The sequence below is a fragment of the Acanthaster planci genome, linkage group LG21, assembly GCF_054643075.1.
Source record: "Acanthaster planci isolate LZ-2023a linkage group LG21, COTS_SCS, whole genome shotgun sequence".
Lineage (NCBI taxonomy): Eukaryota > Metazoa > Echinodermata > Asteroidea > Valvatida > Acanthasteridae > Acanthaster > Acanthaster planci.
Genome location: NC_141797.1, coordinates 9,933,611 through 9,958,691, shown reverse-complemented (window position 1 = coordinate 9,958,691; position 25,081 = coordinate 9,933,611). Strand labels below are relative to the sequence as shown.

At 41.6% G+C, this 25,081-nt stretch overlaps 1 protein-coding gene and 1 long non-coding RNA gene across 7 annotated transcripts in view; one reads left to right on the top strand and one right to left on the bottom strand.

The window, feature by feature from the left end:
* Positions 1 to 1,887: 1,887 nt before the first annotated feature.
* Positions 1,888 to 25,081, top strand: part of LOC147795767 (uncharacterized) — a 59,505-nt gene continuing 36,311 nt past the window's right edge. For 5 of the 6 annotated variants that reach the window (XM_087130985.1, XM_087130986.1, XM_087130987.1 and 2 more), the window contains exon 1: positions 1,888 to 3,110. In XM_087130985.1, coding sequence (XP_086987111.1) covers positions 2,600 to 3,110 — 511 coding nt within the window. In that variant the 5' untranslated portion in view covers positions 1,888 to 2,599. The remainder of the gene's footprint in view (positions 3,111 to 25,081) is intronic. The other variant, XM_087130989.1, reaches the window with a different exon arrangement.
* On the bottom strand, positions 9,406 to 11,028 carry LOC147795769 (uncharacterized). The gene is made up of 3 exons (XR_015423605.1): positions 10,709 to 11,028; positions 10,267 to 10,352; positions 9,406 to 9,738 (listed from the first exon to the last, which is right to left on the bottom strand). It is a non-coding gene; the product is annotated as an uncharacterized LOC147795769 (long non-coding RNA).

The following is a 25,081-nucleotide window of genomic DNA, read 5'->3' as shown; positions in this document are numbered from 1 at the left end:
TCAGTCATGCGATAAATTATAATGTCAACGCCACTGCGCCCTAAAACGTCACGCATTATTATTGCGTGCAGCGTACTCTACCAACTGCCCCGTCTGAATCGACAATAACCTTTGAGCGTGCCAAGATGCGGGTTATAGGAACCATCGAGCATGTGCTTTGCATTGTAGCTGCCTGCATAGCGAAATTAAAAACAAAATTGGTTGAGGTTCAAGTTGACTGAAGTTGATGAGGTTGGCACCAAGTGTCGTGTTCAGACAGAGAGCAAGGAAACGGCAAAGGATGGACTCCGGTGTTTTGTTGAGATCTTTTTGTTGAAAATGGTTCTTGGAATGACAATGTGTGAATGTTGACCGTTTGGAGTGTGCCTAACTGACGCAATACCGACCTAGAGGCTTTGCGCATACCCTATGGATCAAAAGCATTGGCCTGTAACATGGCAGTCCTGCAAACCCTCTATGGGTATAAGTGACTGACTCGAAACGGTTCTAAATCACCAAGTACCAACTTTCACGATTCAGCAAACAGGAGGCAAATGAGATGCACACCAAGGCACAGGAGCCCTTAGGAGGAACAGAGATATTACAGAAGATTCCTCAGGAAATTCTGTGGCAATTAAATTCATTTGCCCTCACAACTACCACGGTTAAACATGGTCCTCAATGCAACCACAACAATCTTATTATTCAGATTGTAGATAACAGAGCCAACAGAGGCACAGCTAAACGAAGCTATGTAGCCAATACTAAGGTCATACGGTGTTACCATCCTCCAAAGCACCTCCATTATTTTCGCAGGCGGACAATTTGAATACAAAATTGAAAACAAAAATGCAATTATGCATGCTCGTGCAATCAGTGCCGTGCATACAAAACAAAAGAGTGACATGACATTACAGAGGTCGGTGTATATTCAACAAGCATCGGATTGTCTAGTGTGTATCACAACAGCGGTTGCGAATATATTGAGATATACTTACACCTGTCTTGCAGTTCTACTCAAAGAAAGCTGAGAAATGCTATAGGTACATTCATTGAGGATCTTCCAGTGGCCGTTGTGAATATTGCGGTACTGTTCATTTTTATTCTCAATGGTATTCGAGGCATCCTCGGAATGAATAGCGTAACATTCCAAGTGAAAATAGGTTACTACAACGTGCAAGAAAGTAGTAAGAGTTGTCGCAATTTTATAGTATTCGTATGGTATTCCGACTATGATTCTATTGTGAAAAATACCTGTAGGCCAATGACCTGGACTGGATTCTCGTGGTACATTCGACCGCTTGATAGGCCTATTTATATCTGACATCGGTAATATGAATTGGATTTGTCTGGCAATATAAATGTTGATTTTCAAAATAATTTAGTATTTTCTATGGACAGCTAGATTTCTTTCTGTGCCCTCTTGTAGGTCTATTCAGAAAAAAAAGTCAGCAGTGTTAGAATTCAATTGAAAACCTTTCTTCATTTTACATCTCGTTTTTTAAAGTTAGGTATTTTTGATTCAACGCTCCGTTTGAGGGAATTCGAATGTTTGTTTTGACATCGAAATCCTCTCCAAAAGATTTAGGCCGCCAAGCTAAACTGTAAGCGAAAAAAAAGAAGCCTACCAAAAAAACTACGTGCACTGAGAAAATTGGATCAGCCAGTTAGGAAACAGAATATTGCAGGCAGGAATTTATCCGGGAATCCCTTTCCAGCGTCGACTGTAGTTTTCTTATCATATTAAAGCTATCGAGCAAAATGTTTTGTCAATACCATTATAAATTCCATTCATTTTGATCCCCTCAGGGAACTCCGCTGTGAACACCCCTACAGGGATGTTCCACCGTAGCCGGTATTTCAGGATTCTTTCGTCCGTGCGCTGTGTGGCATGTCAGCAATTTACTGTGGTGCTGCACAACGGAAAGGCCGTACCCGTGGCCGTCGGATCAGCGATGTTGTAGAAAGCTAGACGATTTTTTTTTATTTCGTTGGCGATCGAAGCACGACTGGAGCATAATTCGGCAGACTACAGCGGCAAATATCTCCAGAGTGACGGATCTGATATATTATGGGAAGGCGGTAGCAAACCTATCGTGGAGATAAGCCCCACTCAGGGGAGACAACGGTCCGACTCTGTTCCGCGCCCGTTACAAAACAGTTCATGCCGTCTTTCCTTGCGCGAGGAAGTAGGTGGAAAAATAAATTCGACTGTGAGTGACAATTCAACAGTGTTACCAGAACCGCGCGCAGAGCCAGGAACGCGTTTTTTCATTGGCGAAAATGGGCGCGTGACGCTTCTATCCAAAACGAAGAGCGCGCAGCGCGTTGATTTAAAAGTAAAGGGTCACGAATCTTAGCGTTATAAACCATCACTTCCACAGCTCGTGTTTTTGGTGTCAGTCTTCAGCGCTTGTTTGACAGTACGCTCACCATTACAAATTACACGATGGAATGTACATTGACAGAGTTCAGACAGCCCCTTTCTCAGCTGTTGGGGTTTTAACACCTGGCATTCTGACTGAGATGAAGACCGCCTTGTGCCACATCGTCGGCGCGACACCGCAGCACAACAGAGTCTAGCTATCCTCTCGGATTGTAACTGTCCCTGTCGAGCAAGATGTCGGGAACTCCGTCGGAATCTGTGACTCTGGAAGTCGATGAAACTATGACGAGCGAGAGGACGGGGCTTCGTGCATCGCCATCACTGGACGATGAGCCCCAGAAATGGTTCCTCTCTCCCCACACCACGAGGATGCAAGTATGGGATACCCTGGTCATAGTCAGTGCCGTCTTCTCCTTTTGTCTAGATCTCTTCATGTTTTCATTTGAGTCTAAACTCATCGCCCTGTGGGTACTTGCCTATGTTGGCGACGCAATTTTCATCATCGACATTTTTCTACGCTTCTTCCGCGGCTACATGAAACACGGAATTCTGATAACGGACCGACAGCGAATCAGGAGACACTATTTAAAGACCACTTTTTGCTTCGATTTCTACTCCGTTCTACCCTTGGATTTTATAGTTTTTGCACAGCCTGGACTAGGTGCACCAGGAATAATGAAGGTACTAGCAAAATATCGCTGCATGAATCGGTGGATTAGATGTTTTCGTCTCATGTCATTTTTTGGTAAGTAGCCAGGGCTATTTTAGACTTAATCTAAGGTCAATTTGGGCTTAAATTTGTTTACGTGTGAAGAGTAATTCTTCATAATCAATTTCTGCGTGAAGGCAAGATGTCGAGTTGCATGATTTTTGACCATTCACATAAACATCCCAACATTTGGCCAGTTTTATTGATTTGGGTGCATTCTGGAGAGATTTTGGATGCATTGAAGAAGCTTAATTAAACGCTTTCGTCCAATCTCCCTCTGGCACAAACCTCTTCGGAAGTCGCTGGTAAAACCTCGTTAACCAGCCGATGCCCCTATCTTACCTTAAACCTATATACACATTAGTCAGTATATACATATATTACAGCACTAATTAATGGTCGGCCGCTATCACTGAACTCTGCATTGTATCATGTCCGTAGGACGAGCGTGTCACAGTGTAAAAGAATATCTGATTACGAAAAAAAAATTCCATTGTTGGACTGAAGGCCCGTGTCAAAATATCAGGAGTGATTCGTGTTTGGAATATGAACTTGAGGACCGAATCAGATTTGCACAGGCAAACCCAATCTTTACATAATATTACATTTTGTTAAATTAAGTTGTGAGCCCTACTCAACATTTTTTCACAATCTCCGTTTGAATTTGGCCAGTCAGAATTCAACCTCAAAGCCTTACCAAAAACTCTCTTTTCGAATATGTACACGCAAGTGAGACATAGCCTGGTCCATCCTTATTGGATATTGTTGCTGGGACAAATAAATTTCGTCTGTAGTGTTCCAGTTTGTCTTTTATAGAGGGACCATATAAATTGTCCCTTTCTCAAAATGCCAAGTGTTCGAAAAACTTGCAACAATAATTTCATCTTTTTGACCTTGATCGCAACACTACTATTATGCGATAGTGCTTTGTTGCAAGTTATTCATTTACTGTAAGCAATACGCGTTATGCTCCAATTCCAAATTGCAAGGAAAACAGTTTTCACGGTTGGCATGTGTTCACTCAGAAACACCCTATCTTTTGTTAAAATAAAGAGGAAACGGAGTGTCCGTCATAAAATACGATCGTGATCTTTTACAGCCATGTCAAAATTAATATCGTTTCGCCCACTTTGTGACCGATATTAGTTTCATCTATAAATAGACGCCGCACAAAGGCGAGGCGAGGTCGGGGATAGAACGTGAGCACACGTTTTGCTGTGTATCTTGGCACGGGCAGCACTCTCTCCCTTCCATTAAATACTCTGCCAGTTGCATTTACGGGCTCCCACTGAAACGTGCTTTCATTTTGTTTGGCGAAGAGTTGCCAAGTTGGGAAGATGCTGAAAGTGCTAGATCCCGCATCCCACATTACCAGTCATGCGTCCACGATTTCGACCACAAGCATCGGTTTCGTTACCTGAGTTTTGATTTATATTTTTAATTTACTGGCCGGACCGATATTGAACAAAGACTGCTGTAGAGGGAAGATCCACTTAGATGCGCTAAAATAACGACCATGATTCTCTATGCTTTACCCCGCTGTCAATGCTAGTCAACTTGACTGCCAGATTCTTGTATTGACGTGGCCGGCAGCTGGCTGCTGCTTTGATTAGGTTAGGCGGCTGTTTGATGATTAAACTGTTACCATATATGCCGGCTCACATTTTTACCTTGCTTCTTCATTGTCAACTTGAAATGTCTGTCTTCTCATTTTTACGATAAGCATAATTCATTAATTTGTCAACTTGGTTCGTTATCACCACAGCCACTCTATAAATGCAACGTTGCAAATTTGCTTTTACCATTGTCATCGATCATGATATGAATAAGATTTGAATAATATCCATTAGTGCTATTAGATGCAACAGATCCCTGCGAAGCTGCATCCAATACATCAGAATAGCTTTTAGTATTTTCACCTTTGATATACAGAAATTAAAATTGGAATACTTTTACCACACAAGGATCTAAGAAGCCAGTCTGTTGTCGGTGATTACCAATGTGCCGAAATGTCATTTCCCAGCTCTATGGGAACATTCGTCATAGAATCTGCGCATAAACTGCTGGTGTTTACTGCGTGCTGCACGCTGTTACCAAATTAATCTCGTATCGGTCCCAATCAGGGTCCGCATTGCCGCCTGGTGCGCTGGCTCGGGCCTGCATCACCATAATAGCCGTCAGGCGGCGGCCTTTTACATGCAGATAATATTAGCAGATATCGCCTGCAGGAAAACGGCTATCCAGACAGAAACGACCCAGGCGGGGGACACGAATCCACCCGTCGTATTACAACAAAGGTTACAAGGTTCAACCGCGCCACGAAAGCATTGTTTTGCCATACCCGCAAATATTTAGAGACTTCCAGATTGTCCAATTTCGTCCGTGCATCGCGATTATGATAATTTTTCCCCCTGGTAATCAGCTGAACACAGAAATATTCGGGTGAAAGTGTGTCAGATGAGAAAATACTGTATGTGTTGAGGGTGTCAACAAAAGATGAACTGATTAAAGAGGGTGAAATTATCTTGTTTCTGTTTACATTATCAACTTGTTTATATGATCGTCTAATCGTAAATCATACATGCTACATCATCAGATCGGTACAACAAAGTTACAGGCTGCAATTCACTGTGAAGTATTGTTCTGCTTCAGTTACTTTTATTTTGCATCAATAGCATTTACACTGCAGATTGGTTTAGAAGAAAAGAATGCTTTTCTCCTGGCCAACTTTCGGCGCCCGATTTTGACTGATTGCCGAATATGCATCATCGGCGCTACCTCTCGCAATTGTGTCGCGCGGTTCCGCTGCTGCAGTTTAGTTTGACGGCGGAATTATGAAGGGCCCTCGAGACGATACGCCACATGTACATGGCGGCGCGCACCTTGCCATGCACTTAGCTTCAATGCAACGGCGGCCGACCACTGTACAAACCCGACCGCTAATGACATTTTGCATCAAATACTTCAGACAAACATATGTTCCGAAAAGGGCAACATATGTAGACTCTTTGACTTTCTGCTCGCACGGCAGAACGTCGCTTTTAACTGAGTTACACTGCGTAAGGCAATACTCTTCCTTTGTAAAAATCGATGGTACGGGCATGGTGTTGCTTAACCTTGATAGGTCAAATTAGAAATTGTAAATTGATTGTCGTGTGTTCAGGTTTCTGTGCATATTGCTTCATGGGCCTTGACGTGAATTTAATACGCTATTTTGATGCATTAAACAAGGTGCCTTAATCACTAACACGCCAGGCAGGCATGGCTGTTTATCATGTTTTTTTTTATTAGCCCAAGGAAAATTATTTTGTCGTTGCTAGATGATTTATAGTTAATCGGGGAAATGTCTCCAATGCAGGCCGAGAATGGAAGAAACCAAACAGACCCACACTAATCCGAACCAGGAGGATAAGTAGAGTAGAACTGACTGCTCATGAACGGAACCGAATTGGTTCTGAGCTGAGTCGAGCTGGAACAAGGACGAATCCAGAACCAAACTTCGCAGGGGGTGCATGTAGGGGGGAAGACAAATAGGTAAACCACAGCTCGAATATTCCAAGAGAAAGTAATGAAAGCAGTCTGAATAGACTAAGCAAACAATTATTAACAAACCCAAAATGCATCGATCGTAGGATGCTTGTTTATTACAAATGAGGTACTTTGGCCAGCAGCCCGCGTTTTCCAACTTTATAAAAAATGTTTTCATTTCATTTATAAAATGAAATATTAAACTGTATGTAAACGACAGAGTCCTTATAAAATGTGGTGGGCCGTACAACAGGATCAGATTTCGTTTATAAAAATTCAGTTTGGAAATTGATGTTTGCAATAGGATCGGGTCGGTTTGACAGTAGCTATCCTGACTATTGTACATGTTACCAGTACCCCGTGTTAGTTCCCAACCCGTCAGCGATTCCCACGCATTGCATTATAAACCTTGTCGTGGGCGTTTGTTGCACGGCAGAGCAGTTTTGACATTAAAATCGCAGTGTGCTAACAGCCAACATTTTGCAATACTCACTAGCGCCATATCGCTGTACAGATATTACAGTATCATAATTGCATTTCTGGAACCCCATATAACAAGGCACCGCGTTGTTAGCTCAGCATACATGGTAAGAGTTGGACAGTCAGCCTACGCTTCGTTGTAACAAAAGAAGCAATTTTTACGCTAATACAATTGAAAATATTCACAAAGCGGCCATATTGAATTGAAAGCAAGGTTGTTTTTTTCTATTTTGGGAACCCGAGGATAAAAGCGAAAGCAATGAAACTGAAGTTCATTGCAGATAATTTTCATTTACAAATGAGGAATAATTTAGAATTTCTGGTTTATTACACATTTGACAGGATACCCAGCACGATATTTGCCGTATAGCGTGCATTATGTGGTTGACAAATCCATTGAATAAGATAAGTTAAGGGGAACGTGGCTTCCCTGCGAATAAGGTCCATTTACGTCCGCAGTGGTTTTTCTTGCCACTGTTAAGGTTGATGGGTTTTCCCATTTAAACATGCGTTCTTACGAGGGCAGTGGTGTAATTTGCTTAATTTAGGAAGCAGAAATCCTTAACCGAACAAAAAGTGATGCTGATTGGAAAAAAAGATGATACAAAATAAGGAAATATATAAATTATTAAACCTTTTACTACCATAAATGAGCCTTCAGTTTTATGGATAAAGGTTTACGGTTCATTATAATCATATCAAAATAGCATGGCACCTTCGAGAGCGTGTTAAAACAATGCATTTAGAGAGCACGGTCGTGCAACTACCGCTCTTTGCTGTCGAATAAGTTTTTCCATGAACATCACTACTTATGAAGTTCATCTCTCTTCAATCTCTTGGTAAGGACAAGACGTTATTTGTCAAATACGGAAGGTTGATACATGATGGTATCTTACCACACACGAAGGTTTCCCCATGCAAAGGTAACTTTTGTCATAGATTCTCTACAACTGACTGTTACCAAACCCCAGAAACTGGCAAGCCTAACGACAGTTCCTACAAAAGAGCAAACCTTAACCAGACAGGGCAGTGGTTCAAAAGTAAATACGGCTGCATTACTAAACGTTGTTCACGGCTGTGCGTTTGTGATTTTTTGGCCCTGATCGTATGGGCTGGACACTCCCGGGGACCTCGCTCAACCTTTCGAATTCTGTTGACCCTGACTTTGTCCCGTCGTTATCATCTTTCGAAAGCAAAAGAAAATTCTGTGACGAGGGAAAGACAGAAATAAGTTGATTTGACTTGGGGTCAGTGCATTTTCGTGTAGAGTGCAGTTGAGGCATACCGTATAATGACGTCGACTGTGAATAGGATTCGTCAATAACATAAAGCAACAAGCTGACCTAATGTTTATCAGGCGGTTATCAGGCCTGTAGTAATTATATGAAGATCAGTGCACAAGTTATCGTGATATTTTACGTTTTCATTTTTAGTGTTGCATTTCCGGCTGTGTTTCGCCAATATCTTTTATCAGTACCAATTTTAAAGAGATTTTCAGAGTTTTTTCAGTCATCACAGTTGACCTGTGACTCATCTTACAACTTAGTGATTCATAATAAATCATTTGACATCAAAAAGCTTTTTTTTGAGATACAAAGGAGATCTCTGAAAAAATACCAAAGGCAAGGTCAGAGTATGTTGCCGATTTTGCTTTTATTTGCGGGTATCTGTCAACTATTCATCCTGGCATACCCTTATATTTTTCTTCGCAGAGCATAGCGGTGTGTCACCTTCTCCAGTCATATTCTGGTGTTTTTTTTATCACCAGCGAAACTGAGTTAATTTTGTAAAGGGCACGAGCGATATCGCCCGACCGTTTCATATAAAATTCCCGAAGCGTTAGGAACAGAATTACCATCTGCTTGTTCTACTCACTCGACGACTATTTGGTATTCAGTCATAACACTGACGAGCACAAACACTAGCTACAAAGCGAAGGCTGACTGACAATTGGTAAAAGGAGTGACTCGATTGCATAGGGCATGTGGACACAAGGTGTCATATCATTCAGACGATGAACGATTTGTTTCAACGATTAACCTGAGTACAGTTCACGCCACTTGTAGTATTTTGAATTGTGCATTTTGTAGTGTAGTCTTTAGTTTAAAAAGGTCCTGTTCCTTTTTAGTTACCATTGGCGTACCAAGGTCAGTTGTATACGAGAGACATTATGCGTAGTTCAATCAATCTAACTTCTCAAGAGGTAACGAGTAATAGTCAACGGAGGTTATGAAATCGAAAGTCCACAGTAAAATGCTAAATCAAGCAAATCTAAATTCAGTAGACAGTATACTGTTCCCAAATGAAAAGCGACGAGGAAGAATTCTACGGATTAGTTTTTTTCCCAGCATAAACTGCAGTGTAGTGTATTAGTCTTGGCTGTACCACAATCTTCAAACCACAACTTTTAGAATATATATTCGCTGTGCAATCTGGAAGTTCCTGGGTCAATTCTCTGTGACACGTCAAACATCCGCCACCGTCTTGCTGCGCTAGCAACCAGTTCTTCTCTCCAGGCGGACTTCGCCAGATGGATCCAGAACAAAGACACCGACCAGCTTATCTTGTCTGCTCCTGAGATGCTCCGATGGGCCAATCGATGCACGCTGCGTGTTATTTTAGTCTTCTTTTTTGTGGGGGGGGGGAATGAGCAGAGCTACCGAAGCGAGGATGAATGATAAAGACATGTAGCGACGGCTTGTCCAAGATGTCTTCAAGACTGAATACCCTGAATACTTTGAGTCCCTAAAAACCTTTTTTTTTTAGCGTCAAGTATTATGCGGCTGTACCGTGTTATTCTTCGCTGGAATGGCTCACAAACACATGCACATTGAACATACACCATTATTAAAGATTGGTTCACAATTTTTGACAGTACTTTTTAAGGAATGTGTGAAATTACTTTCATTGTTGGTTATTCAAATGAAATGCTACCAACGGTTTGAAAAGGAATTTGTCCAAAGGAACGGACAGTTGACATTTTGCATAAGACCTGGCAAATTTCACTTGGATTGTGCAGAGCTGACCTTTTTGGAGCATGCAAGATATGAATAATCCTTGAAAAGAGAAAATGCAAAAATCTGTAAGTGTTAAAATTTATCCTTCCCACGGGAATTTATGAAAGTTTTGAAAGCATTCAAAATCGTAATATCAATATCAGATAATTGGATATGTTAGTACTTACTTTAAACGTAGCAGCAATTTTGGGGTCAGCTTTCAGGATTGCCAAATACGTTTTCTGAATGCTGAAAGCATGTCTCCCGCGTCGATCTGGAAAAGTCATTTTACATTTGAGGGTAGGCCTATAGGGTAAAAATTCTTGGTTGGTTAGTTTAAAGGGATAGATTCGCGAAATTGGAAGACTTTTTTACCTGGTGAAAGCACATTTTGTTTTATTTTACTGACAATCCTATTAGTAATTGCCTTTTACTTCGTGAAACCCTAGCATTGTGGTCTCTATTCTGTGTTTAACTTTTGCTGTAATTCGTAATATTGTGAATTTTAGCCCAGTCTTACATTCTTCCAGCTAAGAATTTATTAAGCTCATCATCAACGGCACTGCGGAAAAGTCAGTGACACAAGTCTCGTTGTTGGAAAGTTAAAAAAAAAACCGTCGTTTTTCTTACCTGGAAAAAGTGGGTGGGCCAGGTGATCCAATAGCACTCTCCCCCGTCTCTTGGTATTTACGCCCCTGGGAGAAGTAAATTGACTCTGATACTTTGTGGTGTCCTTGTGTACGGCAATTATCCCGGGCAATGGCCGACCTTCTTCTCTTATGGTTTCGGCACTAGCGGAAACTAGTGTCGTCTTCGGAAATCGGTGGTAATTTGTGCAGGTGTGACTCGCGTGACACGTTCCTGCGTGGCCACTGCGACCTCGAGTACACGGATGCCAGACAACAGCGAATACATTTTTATGCTGGGTATGATAGTGACAACATACGTTAGTAGACATAGCCGCGGCAAAGTTTAAAGCGCTGCTAAGTACGCGGCTTTCTGTTTACAGAGATTCATTTCACGTAGACCGCCAGCAGAAATAAGTGCAGGAAAGAACACCCTGTTGAATCTAGTCGCAGATTTTGCTTAAAATAGTGAGACACCAATGGACTAATCCAATAAGGCCGTTTCACAATAGTGTGCCTCCAAGAGTTTGCAGCGCGTTGACCAATCACAATGCGCGAAATTTGTCGACCCAGTGCGCATTTGGAAAGGGTCGACAAACTTTGCGCGTTGTGAATGGCCCCCTTTTAGACGGCACAACAGCGTGGCACCTTAAATTCTTCAATTTGACGCGCGCGTGCATTTGGCAACTCGCGACTCCCTATTGGTCGGAGAGGCATGTAACGCGCGTGCGCCACTTGTCGCAGCAATGGCTTCTAATCCTGGTTTTCGAATTACACAATAGAAGGTAGCTCCATTCTCAAGCGAGCGTTGTAACGCAACGTCCCTGCCATGAACGTAATCAACATTATGGCTAAACGTTTGGCTAAACACCAAATAGCACAACGTCCGTGCTTACTGTAAGCAATGCCAAGAAATCTGACCGATGAAAAATGTTAAAATGTTACCACCTGTGTGTACATGTACGTGTTACACGTAAAACATGATTGGTGAAAAAAAAGTCCCCGTAATCGTTGCAGATAAGTATTTTCTTACTGAGAAAGGAGCGTGTAAGGTTAAAATTGGTGCTCGTCAACATTTTTCTGGTGTAATGGTTAAACTGATTAGTACGTCTGTCGTTGCATCGCTGGTAAATCTACCCGAACTTCAACCATGCAGAAACACTGTAGGTTTACATACACTTTTTGTTTGCTGTAACAAGAAACGCCGAATGGAATGAAACCTCACCACCAGATGTCCCCTGACCTAGTCTTAAAATAGATGGATTCCACAAGCCCAACATTTTGCTCGATAGGAGTTCCACTTGGACGAGCAAAGTATGCGCTGTCGCGCATGATGATACCCGTGGATGAAACCACGAGCAAATTTATGGATGTCCTCATGGCGTGATGCTTCCCCACTGTGTACCACGAGTGAGTGACTGGGGAGTTGTCTAAGCGGAGGACACTTGTATTAAGTGGATGGCTATGATAAGGATATGCTTAGGCGGCATGATGATTTACAGATCACTCTCTGTATACACTGTATGGGAATTTCTTGGCGAGTATTGGGTGGAATTCGATTGAATTGTAAATTTGTTTGGATAAGAAGTAACAATTAATGGATGGCACTTGGTTTCGCGTGTCGAGGAATCCCGACCGCTATAGCTCAGCTAGTGTTCTAAAATTCGATCTTTCATCAACTACAAAACGTGAAAGAAAACCAATGGGGAGAAATTAAAGTAGGCCTAGAAGAAAACTAGAATGAAGGGGGACCTTTATTGAGTATTTCGGTCTGTGGAAATTGCAGTGGCGTCTACTTTGTGGATAGTGATGAGTGTCTGTCATGAATTATTTTTTCTACAGAAAACCTAACATGCTTTGGCCGACTCATATTGAATAGTGCTTTGCCTTGGATTGCCGAAACGTTCTGCGTGACACATCTAAGTGCTAGATATTATGTTTGTATTTGGTACCTCATGAATTACTTCCAGTATGCTCCTAAACAAATTTATTTCCTGGAGACAGTGCCCGATGCGTACATGTTACGTTCTTGATGAGCTATTTCACGTACTGTGTGATCAAGAACGTTTTGGCTTTGCAAATTCGTGTTGTCCTCTGAAACGGGTGTGCCTTTAAATCCACGCAGATTGTGATGGGATTTTTTTACTCTATGAATTGTCCAGGAACCTTGTAGAGGATCAGGAATAGCTGTTATTACTTCGCCTTTTTGTTATTTCTGTCTTCGACCACAGTGATATTGGGTTTGGTGATACCTAGCCTACACTTCCTTTGTTGGATTTAGCACTTCGAAAAACTCATAAGGGAGCCCTTTAATACAAAACATTTTATCATTTTGTTTGCCTTTGAAATCTGGCGAACAAAATACATGAACCAGTCAGCCTATGTAATTATGCATCTCCTTTACTGTCGCATGTTTTATTCGTTTCAATATCAGACCACATACTGCCACAGACTAGCACTTCTAAATACGGTAACGCGGACAATAGCTGCAAATCCGCATACCGAAATGGCCTGCAGTGTAGTATATTATGAGCTTGTAGACATGCAGAGTGCATGCAGTGTACATGTATGCCCTCTCAAGAACACTCATTTTGTAGGAGAGGATTTGATTGACACACCACGTGGTGTGCATTTTATAGGAAGCTGTATGCAGTAATAACATAAATAATACCCAAGCGTTATGCACTTGAAATACAAGTACGATATCAGGCCGTCTAGTTGATAGCCTACATCAGCCATTCCGTCTGAGGTTGTTTACCGACGACTATTCGGTATCCCTTCATAACGAACCAGTTGTGAGTAGTCGAAACACAACAAACGGTCGCTTCTCCACTTTACTATTCGAAGCTAAATTCTATACCCCTCCCGGCCCCGAGATGACACTAATTTACCGCATGATATTTCTTTCCGAGAGGAAATTTCTAAATAAAAGAGAGATATTATGCACCAAATAGTTTGTAAATGTGGCTTATATACGAAATGGATTTTCGATGCTACATGTATATAATCTGGGCTATTGGTGCATCATAGCATACAAATGAGACAGCAGGCATATGAAGCCATGGACTGAAAATATTTACGAATGTTACATTATACTGTCGCAGGTACAACAATATCTTTGCGTTTGAGGGTCTCGACATAATGTTTCATACAAATTATAACTTTGACACTGTGTGATAGTAATTTCAGTTCAGGGAAATAATGAGTTGATGAAAGCATAAAGACTGCAGGGTGTATATTTAAAGAGAGCAGCCGTGCTTACAGCGTTGTACAACTAGCAAGCCGATTCTGAGTTAGACTTTGACCCAGTCGCAATCACGGCAACATTATTGTTACCTTTTAATCACACATGTTCGCAGTAACAAGCAACTTCTGTTTTTTTCAGATAATGATGAACATTGAATCATTTTTGTATCAAAAAACTAGGTATACAAAATAAAGAACAATTTCCCTTTGAAAGTAGGCATTTAATGTGGTTTAGCGGGAGATTTTTTTTCGAAAATGATCACAAAATGTCCTTTATCATTACTGTACATGAAACAGCCGTTTATAACAGGCTCAACCCTTGTAAATCCCCAACCTGATATGGTCGCAACGAGTTAACGTACGGCATGAAATGTGGGACTTATTTGACATGCACAAAAGTCTAGCATGGTAATGAGACAATGCCGTGGGATTTCATATCAGTATGAAATGTCCAACTTGACGTTTTGTTGAGAGTGTCAATTTACTCATCGAGTAAAAGTGAAATTTCCTGTGCCTGGCAACACTAACAACTAACTTGCGTGTCTTCTAATATGATCAATATTGCCAAGTTTAAAGTGATATCGAACGTCACAGTTACATGTGTAAAAGGCATTAGCGAGAGAATCAGCGCATGAACCAACGCGCGCGCGTACTCCATTCGTTTCCTCTGCACTTTCTGTTCACAATGACGTCACACTTCAGTACTATACCTGAAAATAGTGGAGGGAAATTGTGCATTTTAGTGGTCTTTTCGCTTGCGGTGATAAAAGAAAAAACTACACGGTGTTCGAAAGACGTCTCTGTATAGCTTATTCTGAATTTCGGAAATCCTATTTAGTAAATTGCAAACGATATCTAAAATTTGTCGAAGTTTTCTGCTGTGGTGTACCAAACAGTGCAACCAGCAGAAAAAAAATCGCCATTCTGTAAGGTATCTCCAGAAAAGAGTCTTACCGTTCGGCGTTATAATTTAACTTCGCTATTGATTACACGAATTTGCACCTAAACTCTTCCTGGGATCTGTTATTGTCAACATGTCAAGCGCTAAAATAAATTACCCGCCTTTCACGCGCAGAAGAAAATATGAATAACTGGGGAAAAGTGATTCGGTTTCGATCGCGCGTGAACACTCTTGTGATAATGCAAAAGTGATAGGCGAAAAAAACGATTTTTTTTTTCGTTTCAGATCTATCATCGTCAAAGCTTGGTGGGGAAATTCAAAACGATAGCAGCTTTGCTTTAAGAGTTATTGTAAATTGAGGTAATAAGATGACTTAAATAAATTTTACAAGATTTCATTATGACACTATCCCTAACCTGACTTCTGTCTCTTACTCGTTTGGAATTAAAACTGCTATTGCTCGTTGACCATTAGTGAAACTCACAGAAAAGGATTCACAATACGTACAGGGTTTTAAGTAATGGCAAAATTCATTCAAGGCTTTTCTTGATTTTCATGCTGAGCGAATGATTTGACTCTTACTAATATAAATTGATAGCCCAATCGGAAGCCATCTTTTTAGCAGTTTCAAAAGAATTTGATAGTTTGTCGAGTTGGATCTCTGGAAGGGAGAATGTCCGTGCCTTTGGAAAATAGCAGGTGGCACCAACACCTGCGGCCTGCCCGCTCCCAAGCGCCTACACTCCGAAATACTTCCGCCCGGGAGGTTTCACCTTCCTCAATAATTCACGGCATTGCTTCGCGGGTTTTTGAGCATTGCACAGACCAACGACTGACAAGGCCCACGTTGTAATACTCTGACGAAATAACCGGGCCTACATCATGATGTTAAATCCGACGGACATGTTACATGAATTTCGTAAATCACTGACCTCGAAGGAAGTTTCTTTAAGCTCACTCCCATGCTTAAAAAGCTCACACGTTGTGGTTGAAAGTGTGTTAATTGACCATTCCGACTTTTACTCATTGGTGACTCGTGAAATGCGTGCGCAGAGGTAGCAGCGGCCATGTAACGTGTTTATCATCACGAACCTGGCTCTGCCGGGCAAATTACAATAACACTGGCCCGGCACATTCACAGCCACTGCGAAATAACGCTTCGTTTACCACTGCCAGCTCAGTCGCGCTCTTGTCAATGGGGAATATTTTTGTAGACTCATTAATTTCGTCCTCGATGGTACGACGTGGACCCATTGTTGATGTTTTAAGGAATCGACTTCTAATAAATTTGTTAATTTATTTTTTTTATTTCCATGGGTTGGGATATGCAGACTTGCATGCTTAAAGCGAGTTCTGAAAATGATTTTCTCTTCCAAAAAGCCCCAACAGATTTGTTTTCATAAACAGAATGTCAACACATATAATGTTTTGTATCTATTTCAGCTTAGAAACATCTTACTTGTACTACAAACACATTGAAACATACACGTAATATTGCCAATTCCTCGAAGATGTCATTGCAAAATGCGTAACTCTGTGAAATTGTGAGATGCGATGGCATTCACCATTTCAGAGTCAAAGAGTGCACCTCATGTTTCATTCTGTTTCCCCAGAACACATAGATGTGTTTATTTAGCAGAGCACGTAGTACACATCACTACTGTTCAGCATTCACATGAAAAGGACGCTGCAGTCTAAAATAATGCCATTTACTTGGGCTGACCGCGAAGGAAACTTCAACACCTCGAGTTGAGTTTGCCGAATCGAAACAGACTCTACGCAGGTCGGACTTTGCAAATGAAGGAGGATAAATTCACAGTCACGTAGCATTAACACGCTCGGCTGGGCCCCCAAAGAGATGCTAAGTAAAAAACGTGTGATGGCGACAAACCGACAAATACCACGGAGGTCATTCCAAGCAATGCTGAGAATATTGAAAGCTCTCCTCAAGCAGATTAACAAGGCGCCGTACGAGCTGAAGTGTAGTACACGTTAAGCTGGTACCACGGCTTCTGCCACTGAAATGGCTGATTGCCAAACAGTAAACGAAATCAAAATGCAAAATACCGTGCACGATATTGGGCCGATGGGTACCCCCCCCACATATCCAATCTCTATACACACTCTAGACTATTGTTACCAAACACATCCCCCTAGAAGTCTGCAAAGAATTCCTGAGATTCCGATCAAACAACGACCAACACAAAGGCGGGGGGTGGGGTTTTCTCCGCCCCATATCTTGTATCATATGAAATGCAACGAAGTCCTGTGTAGATAACGCACAGAATACACTTTAATATTTCATATGCAGCTAGGTATGAGACGGAGAGAACCCCCCCTGCTTTGTGTTGGTCATTGTCTCGCAGGAATCTGGGAATTCCTTTCAGACATCTTGGGGGATGTGTGAAGTAACAATAGTCTGAAATGTGTATAGGGATTGGACATGTTGGGGGGTACCCCTCGGTCTCATTTCTTGCTGGGTGTATAATATTTCGACGCTCGCCACACAAAAAATCCCTGAAACTGAATGCAGACTCGTTGTAGGTATGTTGATGAATACAGTCGTATGATTGCTAGTTTTATTCCCTTGAATTCGTCGACGCAGTAGAGAATTATCTGAATAGAGAGGTTTTCACTGACAGAGTCATCACTCAGTACCTTACTTTAAGTCCCTCTGCTTAACCGGTATCAGCTCATCCACTTATCCAGAAACTGAAGCCGTTGCGGTCCTGTTGCTTTGTTCTTCAAGTTACATCTTTTACAGCTCTGATGAGCCGGCACGTACGACCGCTCAATGCTTTTTTGTTAAGCCCGTCATCACTTTCGATGCCACAGTACTGTAGCATCGAAAGTGGCATTATGAATACTGAGGGCTGTGACGTCACGGTTGGTTGCTAGGGACCAGTCTTGCGGTGGAGCTGGAGCTAAGTCGACGCCATGTTGTTGTGCGGTATATGCTTTATGATGACCACGCCGTAATTATTTGCTTATTGATTGCTAAGTGGTTTTGCTTACAGGTCGATTGAGGTTCTTTTTTTCCCGGTGCATGAGGTCGCCGAGCCAAAGTTTGTACATCAAGAAGTGACTGCAAGTACTTTGTCGCCACCTCGAGCGGTATTTTAATGTGGACCTTTGATAAATAAGAGATATGGCAGGAAAAACATATTAAACGCGCTGCGTCTCCGGCTTATAACTCCGTGTTGTGAATGTCTTATCGAGAATTTATTATTGACGCGTGCCCAGCATATGAAATTTCCTCTTGGACTTTTGCTTTTATCGAACGATTTTAAGCCACGCCGCACATTTTTCTTCTTTATTTCAAAGAAGAAAACATAACCGTGACGACGACACTGAAACACAACCGAACGCCCTTTCTTCAAAAATCAGGAACACGAACAAAGAGCTAGAAACAGCATGTTAGTGCAGACACTCGTATGACGTCCTTGAGTTGATTTGGACATTCTTAGGTATTTATCCGTGAGTTTGCTTCAGGCAAGTACGAATACAGAGCGAAATTTGAGCTACAGAGATATTTAAAATGTTAACCGTGAAAGGTCCTGTTTCCACTCGTCGGGGGAAAAAGGGGCAAGTATTTCCACAAAATATACTCAATGCCAAAAAGTTTTTCGTTTCATTAAAATTGTACCGAAAGTCTAAAACAAGGCATGTTTCGTTCTGGAGAAACAAGTATGGTTTTACTCTGGGATGCCAAAGAGATTTCATCACTACATGTGGATTGTTGTAGACGTTAAAAACAGATCATCACTGGTTGATATACGTGCCTCCTCACAGCTACGAGCTCGTGCCCGGAGATTGCAGCGAAATACAAACATGGAACATTCGTCGTCTGCCTCGACTCTACAAACACTCGCCTCAAACGGATTGGAGTAAACAGTAATTGCAATTTGGATCAGGCTACTCCTTGCAATTAGTAACTAATCCAAGCGGATTGTGATTTCGGGCTTTTCTGTCATCCGTAGATCACGATTTCATGCAGCCTGTCCGTGCCATCTATACTTGGTTTCATCCACGTCACTTGTCGGGAATGCGCATCACAAGTACACGCTATGCTCTTATTTTAGTTGACGACTCGAAGGAAAACACCACTGGGGTAGAGGGGGCGGCTGTTTTTATGGTGTAGGCCTAAACACTGTGAGGGAAAATAAGGAAAAGGGATACTTAGGAAAGGGAGGAAACTTATCAGTCGGTCAAATTGTTTTGTTTAGTTTGCAACTCGTAATTCTGCTAACGAATTGAATAGAACGAGACTATTTCTCTTCAGAATGAATATGCTGTTGAATGACATTTGCTCTTATTGCCCAAAATGTCCTGGTTACTGTCTCTCATAGAACACAGAATGCAGTGTCCAGAGAAATGACGAAAACACTGAAGTTATTGAACAGCATATCAATGATATATTCACAGTACTTCGGGAACGCCTTTTGCTTCATACGATTTCCATACTAGCTCGATATACCGGATTACCTGAACTCATCAGCTGAAGTGATCAATGTTCGATATTTTCTCGCTTAAACCACATCAGGTGAGTGTCCCCCTTTGCGGGGAATTCTGCCACCCATGGCAACCAATCTCATTAAATGGCACCAATTCCCTTGAGATTCGAATTTCGTCACGACATACAGCCGTTGCCATGACAAAATGAGATCAGTTTAATCCTGTTGAGAACATCGTGCACCCACCGTAGTTGCTGGATTAAATTTCTAGCCTTAAGGATGTGAAAAGAAGATGTCAAGAAAGGGACGGGTGATACCGATAATCGCTTTATGGAGGATTTTTGGACGTGTTTCCCAAAGCCTTTTTAGGGCACACGTCGCTGGCATACTTCGGCTGGGGGCAGTTGTTGAATGTTCTATAACATACTGGTATCTGTCAGGAATATTATTTTAGGCTAGTATTGTTCTTTTGCCTCTAAAGTTCAGTGACATGATGATTAAAAGTTTCTACATTATAAGAAAGTAGAATAAGTATGCTCGCTTAATGCGTCAAAGGTGAAGGAAGTATTTATTTGACACAAGTCATGTGGCATGATATACACATCCAACACGATCGCTGGAGATGACATTTTGCACTATGTGCACATTAATACGGGCGATTCACAATAGTGCGCCTCCAAGAGTTTGAAACGCGTTGGCCAATCACGATGCGCGATATCTGTAGACCCAATGCGCGTTTTAAAGGGTGGACAGATTTCTCGGGTTGTGATTGGCCAATACGTTGCAAACTCTTGGAGGCGCACTATTGTGAATCACCCGTATTTTCATTAGAAGTGTTGTCTTTCAGTATTTTGTTACTGCATACTCAGATTGTCTGATTTCTTGTTATCAAAGGAAAAATTGTCACACATTTAATTCGGCTAGGATCCGAACCCATGACCTACAATTTACTGGGAGAATAAAACTCAGTTGGTTTATATGCAGGATGACACCCTTAGAACCCCCCCCAAAAAAACAGCGCTGATAAAACAAACCCATACCTGCTTTTCTTAGAATAACTGAAACCATGTCGTCTTCTTTGCACATTATTGGTCAGTATGTACTTCGGGTTTCGAGACAGCCTGCTTTGTGCACGACCCCACGGGAAACTCTCTTGCTTCCAGTAGCCGGTCGAGGGTACTTCAGAATCTTGAAATATTCTGCATTTTGCCTCAAGCCATGGCCACTCAGCCCATTTCTGACCGACACAGCTTGTCTTTATTGCGTATTTAAGTGCTACAGAATGTCCCTGCTCACAGAACGAGCAAACAGCTCAGGGGCGAGATGGTATTCTAAATTCTTAATTGTTTAAAGTCTGACGGCTTCATCTTGTGCAAAATAACAATGTACAGGCGTAACAAATTTCAAGAAATAACACACATCAAGCATTTTCAATTTTTTTCCCAGTTGATTAGTATAAAGATTAGATTTGATTTTACGAATCCTGAGCTGGAAAGTAACCAACGTTTTATTTGAATGGTCTTTCCTTGAGATTTTGCGCGTGATTTTCAATGAACGATTTCCTCAGAAACAGAGAGTGTGCTATTTCCGTCTTGAGCAAAGCGGTAGCAGCTCAGAATCCAAGTGCGAGTTCTTCCATCACGCGTGGAATCCGACCCATCAAAAAGGAGACGCTCGATAGGCAAAGAAAATCCTTCCTTGAATTATAAATTCCATTTCCGTGTGTAGAAGGAAAGAGTGTGTGCGCCGGCAATACTGTTGTGCATAAACCGTCCCGTCGACGGAATAAGTATGTAACTCGGAGTGCCAAATCGTACTGCCTCTCTCAAGCAGCGCTCCGTTGGCCCCGGGGGCCATGCTCCTTATAGACAGAGAGGGACTTTAGATCGCAAGCGTGGCTCTGACTTAAGGGAGTTGAAATTAATAGCTGGGACGACCGAGGGGGAGCGGTGTTTTTTTGCGTCGGCAGGGGCCAAATCGCACCTATGATCAACCGGGCCTGGGGTCGCTATCGCGCTCTGAACGGAACTTTAAGATAAAAGAACGAAATTAGTAATCACCACTTAAACAATCGGCAGGGCCAAGGAAAGTGTTTAAAATCAGTGTACGCAGAGTGACCCCTTTTTGGCACTGTGTTTGAAACCCGATTTTTGACTGCGCAAAAGCGTCTTATGGAATGTTGAGCTAAATTTTCTAAACAATATGCACCGTTATCGTGCAATTCATTTCATGTAGGTTACGCAACATGAACGCGAACGCTACAATTTTTTATCGCATAAGCATGCGCGGACGTCAAATGCCTGTTTGAACGTTTAGATGCGCGCCTCACACAAAAACGTTCACCTTCCAATGAACGCTAAAAGGACAGATCAATCACATCCAATTAATCTCTCAAAATAGGTCATCATAAACCCAGCATTAAAAAACCCAATCGCATAACCTTTACACTTTCCAAAATGTCCATTTCATATCATGAGCGAATGTTCAATGCATTATTTTAATCCTTCCGAAACAGTTGCAGTTTCTCACGTTTGGATCCAACGTGAAATTCACGTTTCACGTATTGGACGTCCGTGCGACGTGCAAGAATCAATGACGTCAGCAGGAGCCCGCACTTTTTTCACGTTCTTGTTTACGTAGAACGTGCAACTAAACCTCTCTAATGCTAATGACGATGATTTTTTTTACATATGAAATACTAAAAAAAAATAGCAATCGTTGACAAGTCGATGATAGAGTGTTTGAAATAATAGTTGTATCATGACGATAAGATTATTCTTATGTAAGAAACAAACGTTCAAAAGGAAGGGAAAATAATCTGCAATGCATCCTGCCTACAGTGGATTTCATCCACTAAATCGAATTTGCATTGTAGATTCATACGATACGAGCGCTGCAATTTTCATTTGCTTCAACGAAAAATAAACCTGATGCAATAATACAAGTTATAAAGACCGTGGAAAACAACGCTGAAGGCATTTCACTTTGCAGCTAAATCCATACTGCGCCTGTCAGTCCGACAGGCCTGAGCCGTTTGTACAAACAGCCCTTGTTTTCATTAAGCTATAATTCTCGAAGAGGCATCCCACCTCCTGCCACTAAATGCAGCGACAATGTCACAATGACGTCACCACCTCGCAGCCAGCCAGCAGGTATTTTCTTTGGCTACCCTCTGAACACCCGGTTGGAAGCCGCGTTTCAAAAGATACGCGGCGCCCGCTTGAAATATGATTTTCTCTTGGGCGAGCTTTGAAATTAAACGCAGCGAATGCCCCTGAGCCACTAGGCACAATGGCGGAGGGCGAGGCTCCGCCGTCCACATAAAAAGGTATTTAATTTTAACGGAGGAGTTGTTATTGTGCGTGCATGACAAGCTTTTTTCGTCCTGGCTGGCCTTAATGTCATGTCCCGTCGTTCATTTAACTTGTTACATTAACCACAAGGGAAAATTTGTGATAATAATTTTAGTCCTGATAACAAGAAAACCAATCAAACGGGTGAAGTAACCTTTCTTCGCATGTTTATTTTATCAATAAATTTAATTTGACTTAAAGAGGTGAGTGAAGCACATGGAACTGATAAAGTTATAAATCTGTCTTATATTTTAACGAAAACGTATAAGTAGTCACCAGCAACTCCAGCTACACGATGCGGTACATTCAGCTTCAAAGTATTCTGCAAGGTGACGACATGTAAAAACGCTGAATGATTAACTGAGATATTCAAATTCAATGAGTAATTTCAAAAGAAAATCTGACCTGGGAGATGAATTTTGCGTTTTATAATGTGGGCGAATCACAATAGCGCGCCTCCAAGAGTTTGCAAATCTGTCGACCCTTTCCAACGCACATTGGGTCGACAGATTTCGCACATTGTGATCGGCCAACGCGTTAAAAACTCTCGGGGCGCGCTTTTGTGAAACACCCGTATTGAATGAATATTGCATTTCACAATTTACAATTTAGTTATTTTTCGAGTAATGTTGACGTCTGTTAGACCCATTTTCATAGCTGACGCAACTTAATCATTTGTCTCACGCTCAGTTACAACCATTGTCAGGTTGCTTGGTAGCGTTGATCAGGAAGGGGAGACCTCTTTAAGTTTAGCATTTGGAAAAAAAATGAAAGTCGCAGAAGACTGATGTATAGTTTCCAGAGTCTCAAATGAATTGGTCCATTCTTTCCCGCAAAAAAAGCTTAGAAAAATAAAATTAGTTTGTTGTTCACCTGAATTTCTGAATGTGTTAGAGAGCTTTTTCTATTGCATTATATACAAAGGCTTTGTAGTTGAAGCATTTAAATTTTGTTGACAAAACGGTGGACAGAAGACGGGGGGATTCAGAACCCGCTCAAGCTTTCAAATCCATTCTTGGTACCACAGAACGTTAATCCTAATATTCTGCATGTAGTACTCCTTTGCTCATGCACAGCGAGTCTTCCTACGCTTTCGATTACTTCATCATGTGCACTTCAATATTTCTTCAGCCAGACTAGTTTACGGTGGAAGCAAACAGTGGTAAACGAGTAAAATAGATCGTGCGAGCAAATACAATCTGACGGAGTTCTGACGGAGTTCTCACTTTGAGGACTGGATTAACATGGGTGATCCATAGCTACCTTGTAAGCTCAGACAGCTCATTGATTCCCATACGTGTGTTAAAAAGCCAGAGTTTTTGCACTCCGTCGAGCTCCAACGCCATGCTTTTCATGCATTGACCTACTTGCTCTTTACTTTATTGAATTTTCTGGAATGCCGTGCAATCACCTCTGTGAGGCAATTGACGGACTTCGAATTTTTTCATGGTATTCTGAAATAAATAAGCGATATTAATTTCAATACTCAAACATTTTCCAGTTTGATAATACAACATTGTATTCACGTTAACGTTCGGCTTAGGAATAGTTTGAGATATTTTCAAAACGTTCGTCGCAATTGATGATAGAAGCTTTATAAAGACCCATCTTCCCTTTGATCTCCCTTCCAGTTTCTGTACCAGGGTGAACTTTCACGTTGAATTTGTGCATCTCTCGTTAACCGATCTCTCGCACTTTCTCATCATTTCATCTTGGCCACACATATCAGTTTCTGTCTGAACAGCCTGAAATTTCCCCGTGTCAAAGATGCCTCCCCATGACCCGTTAATGCCTTCGATCAAGACATCGCAGAAGATGGATTAGGATGCTTAAAGCGATGAGTAATTCACTCTGAGCAAAGGTTGGCTGGCCAGTCGCTTCCATCGCAGTGTCTGCCTGTAACGTAACTTATCAGGCAGGTGCATTGGGTTTGACAATGATACTTCTTCGTGCCAGGATAAAACTTTGCCCTTCTGTGATCTCACCACACTCTTTGTGACATTTGGGGAGAAATTTGAATTGATGTAGTCTTCTAGGTTATGGAGTAAACAGTGCTTTTTTAAATAAAAGATCTTACTCAAAACGTTGAGGTTAAACTCAAATATTAAAAACTACGCGTTGAAGTAAAAGAACACATTTTGGTAACTAATATTTATAATCAGTTTGCGTCCTACGAAGATATCGCAAATTATGAAATCTGTCATAACCCAATACATGGATCTTTCAGAGGAAAACATTTCTAAAGGCAAATTTATAGGCGACGATAATTATGATGAAAGCTAAAATGAAAGTACTAAAATTATCACTAACGATCATTGATGGTGATTGAACAATGGCGATTTTATGACCACAGCTTCCTTTCACAGGGAAACACAGCGGGTTTTTTTGTGGGCATAAAATGTCGTCAGTGACGACCTGGTTCT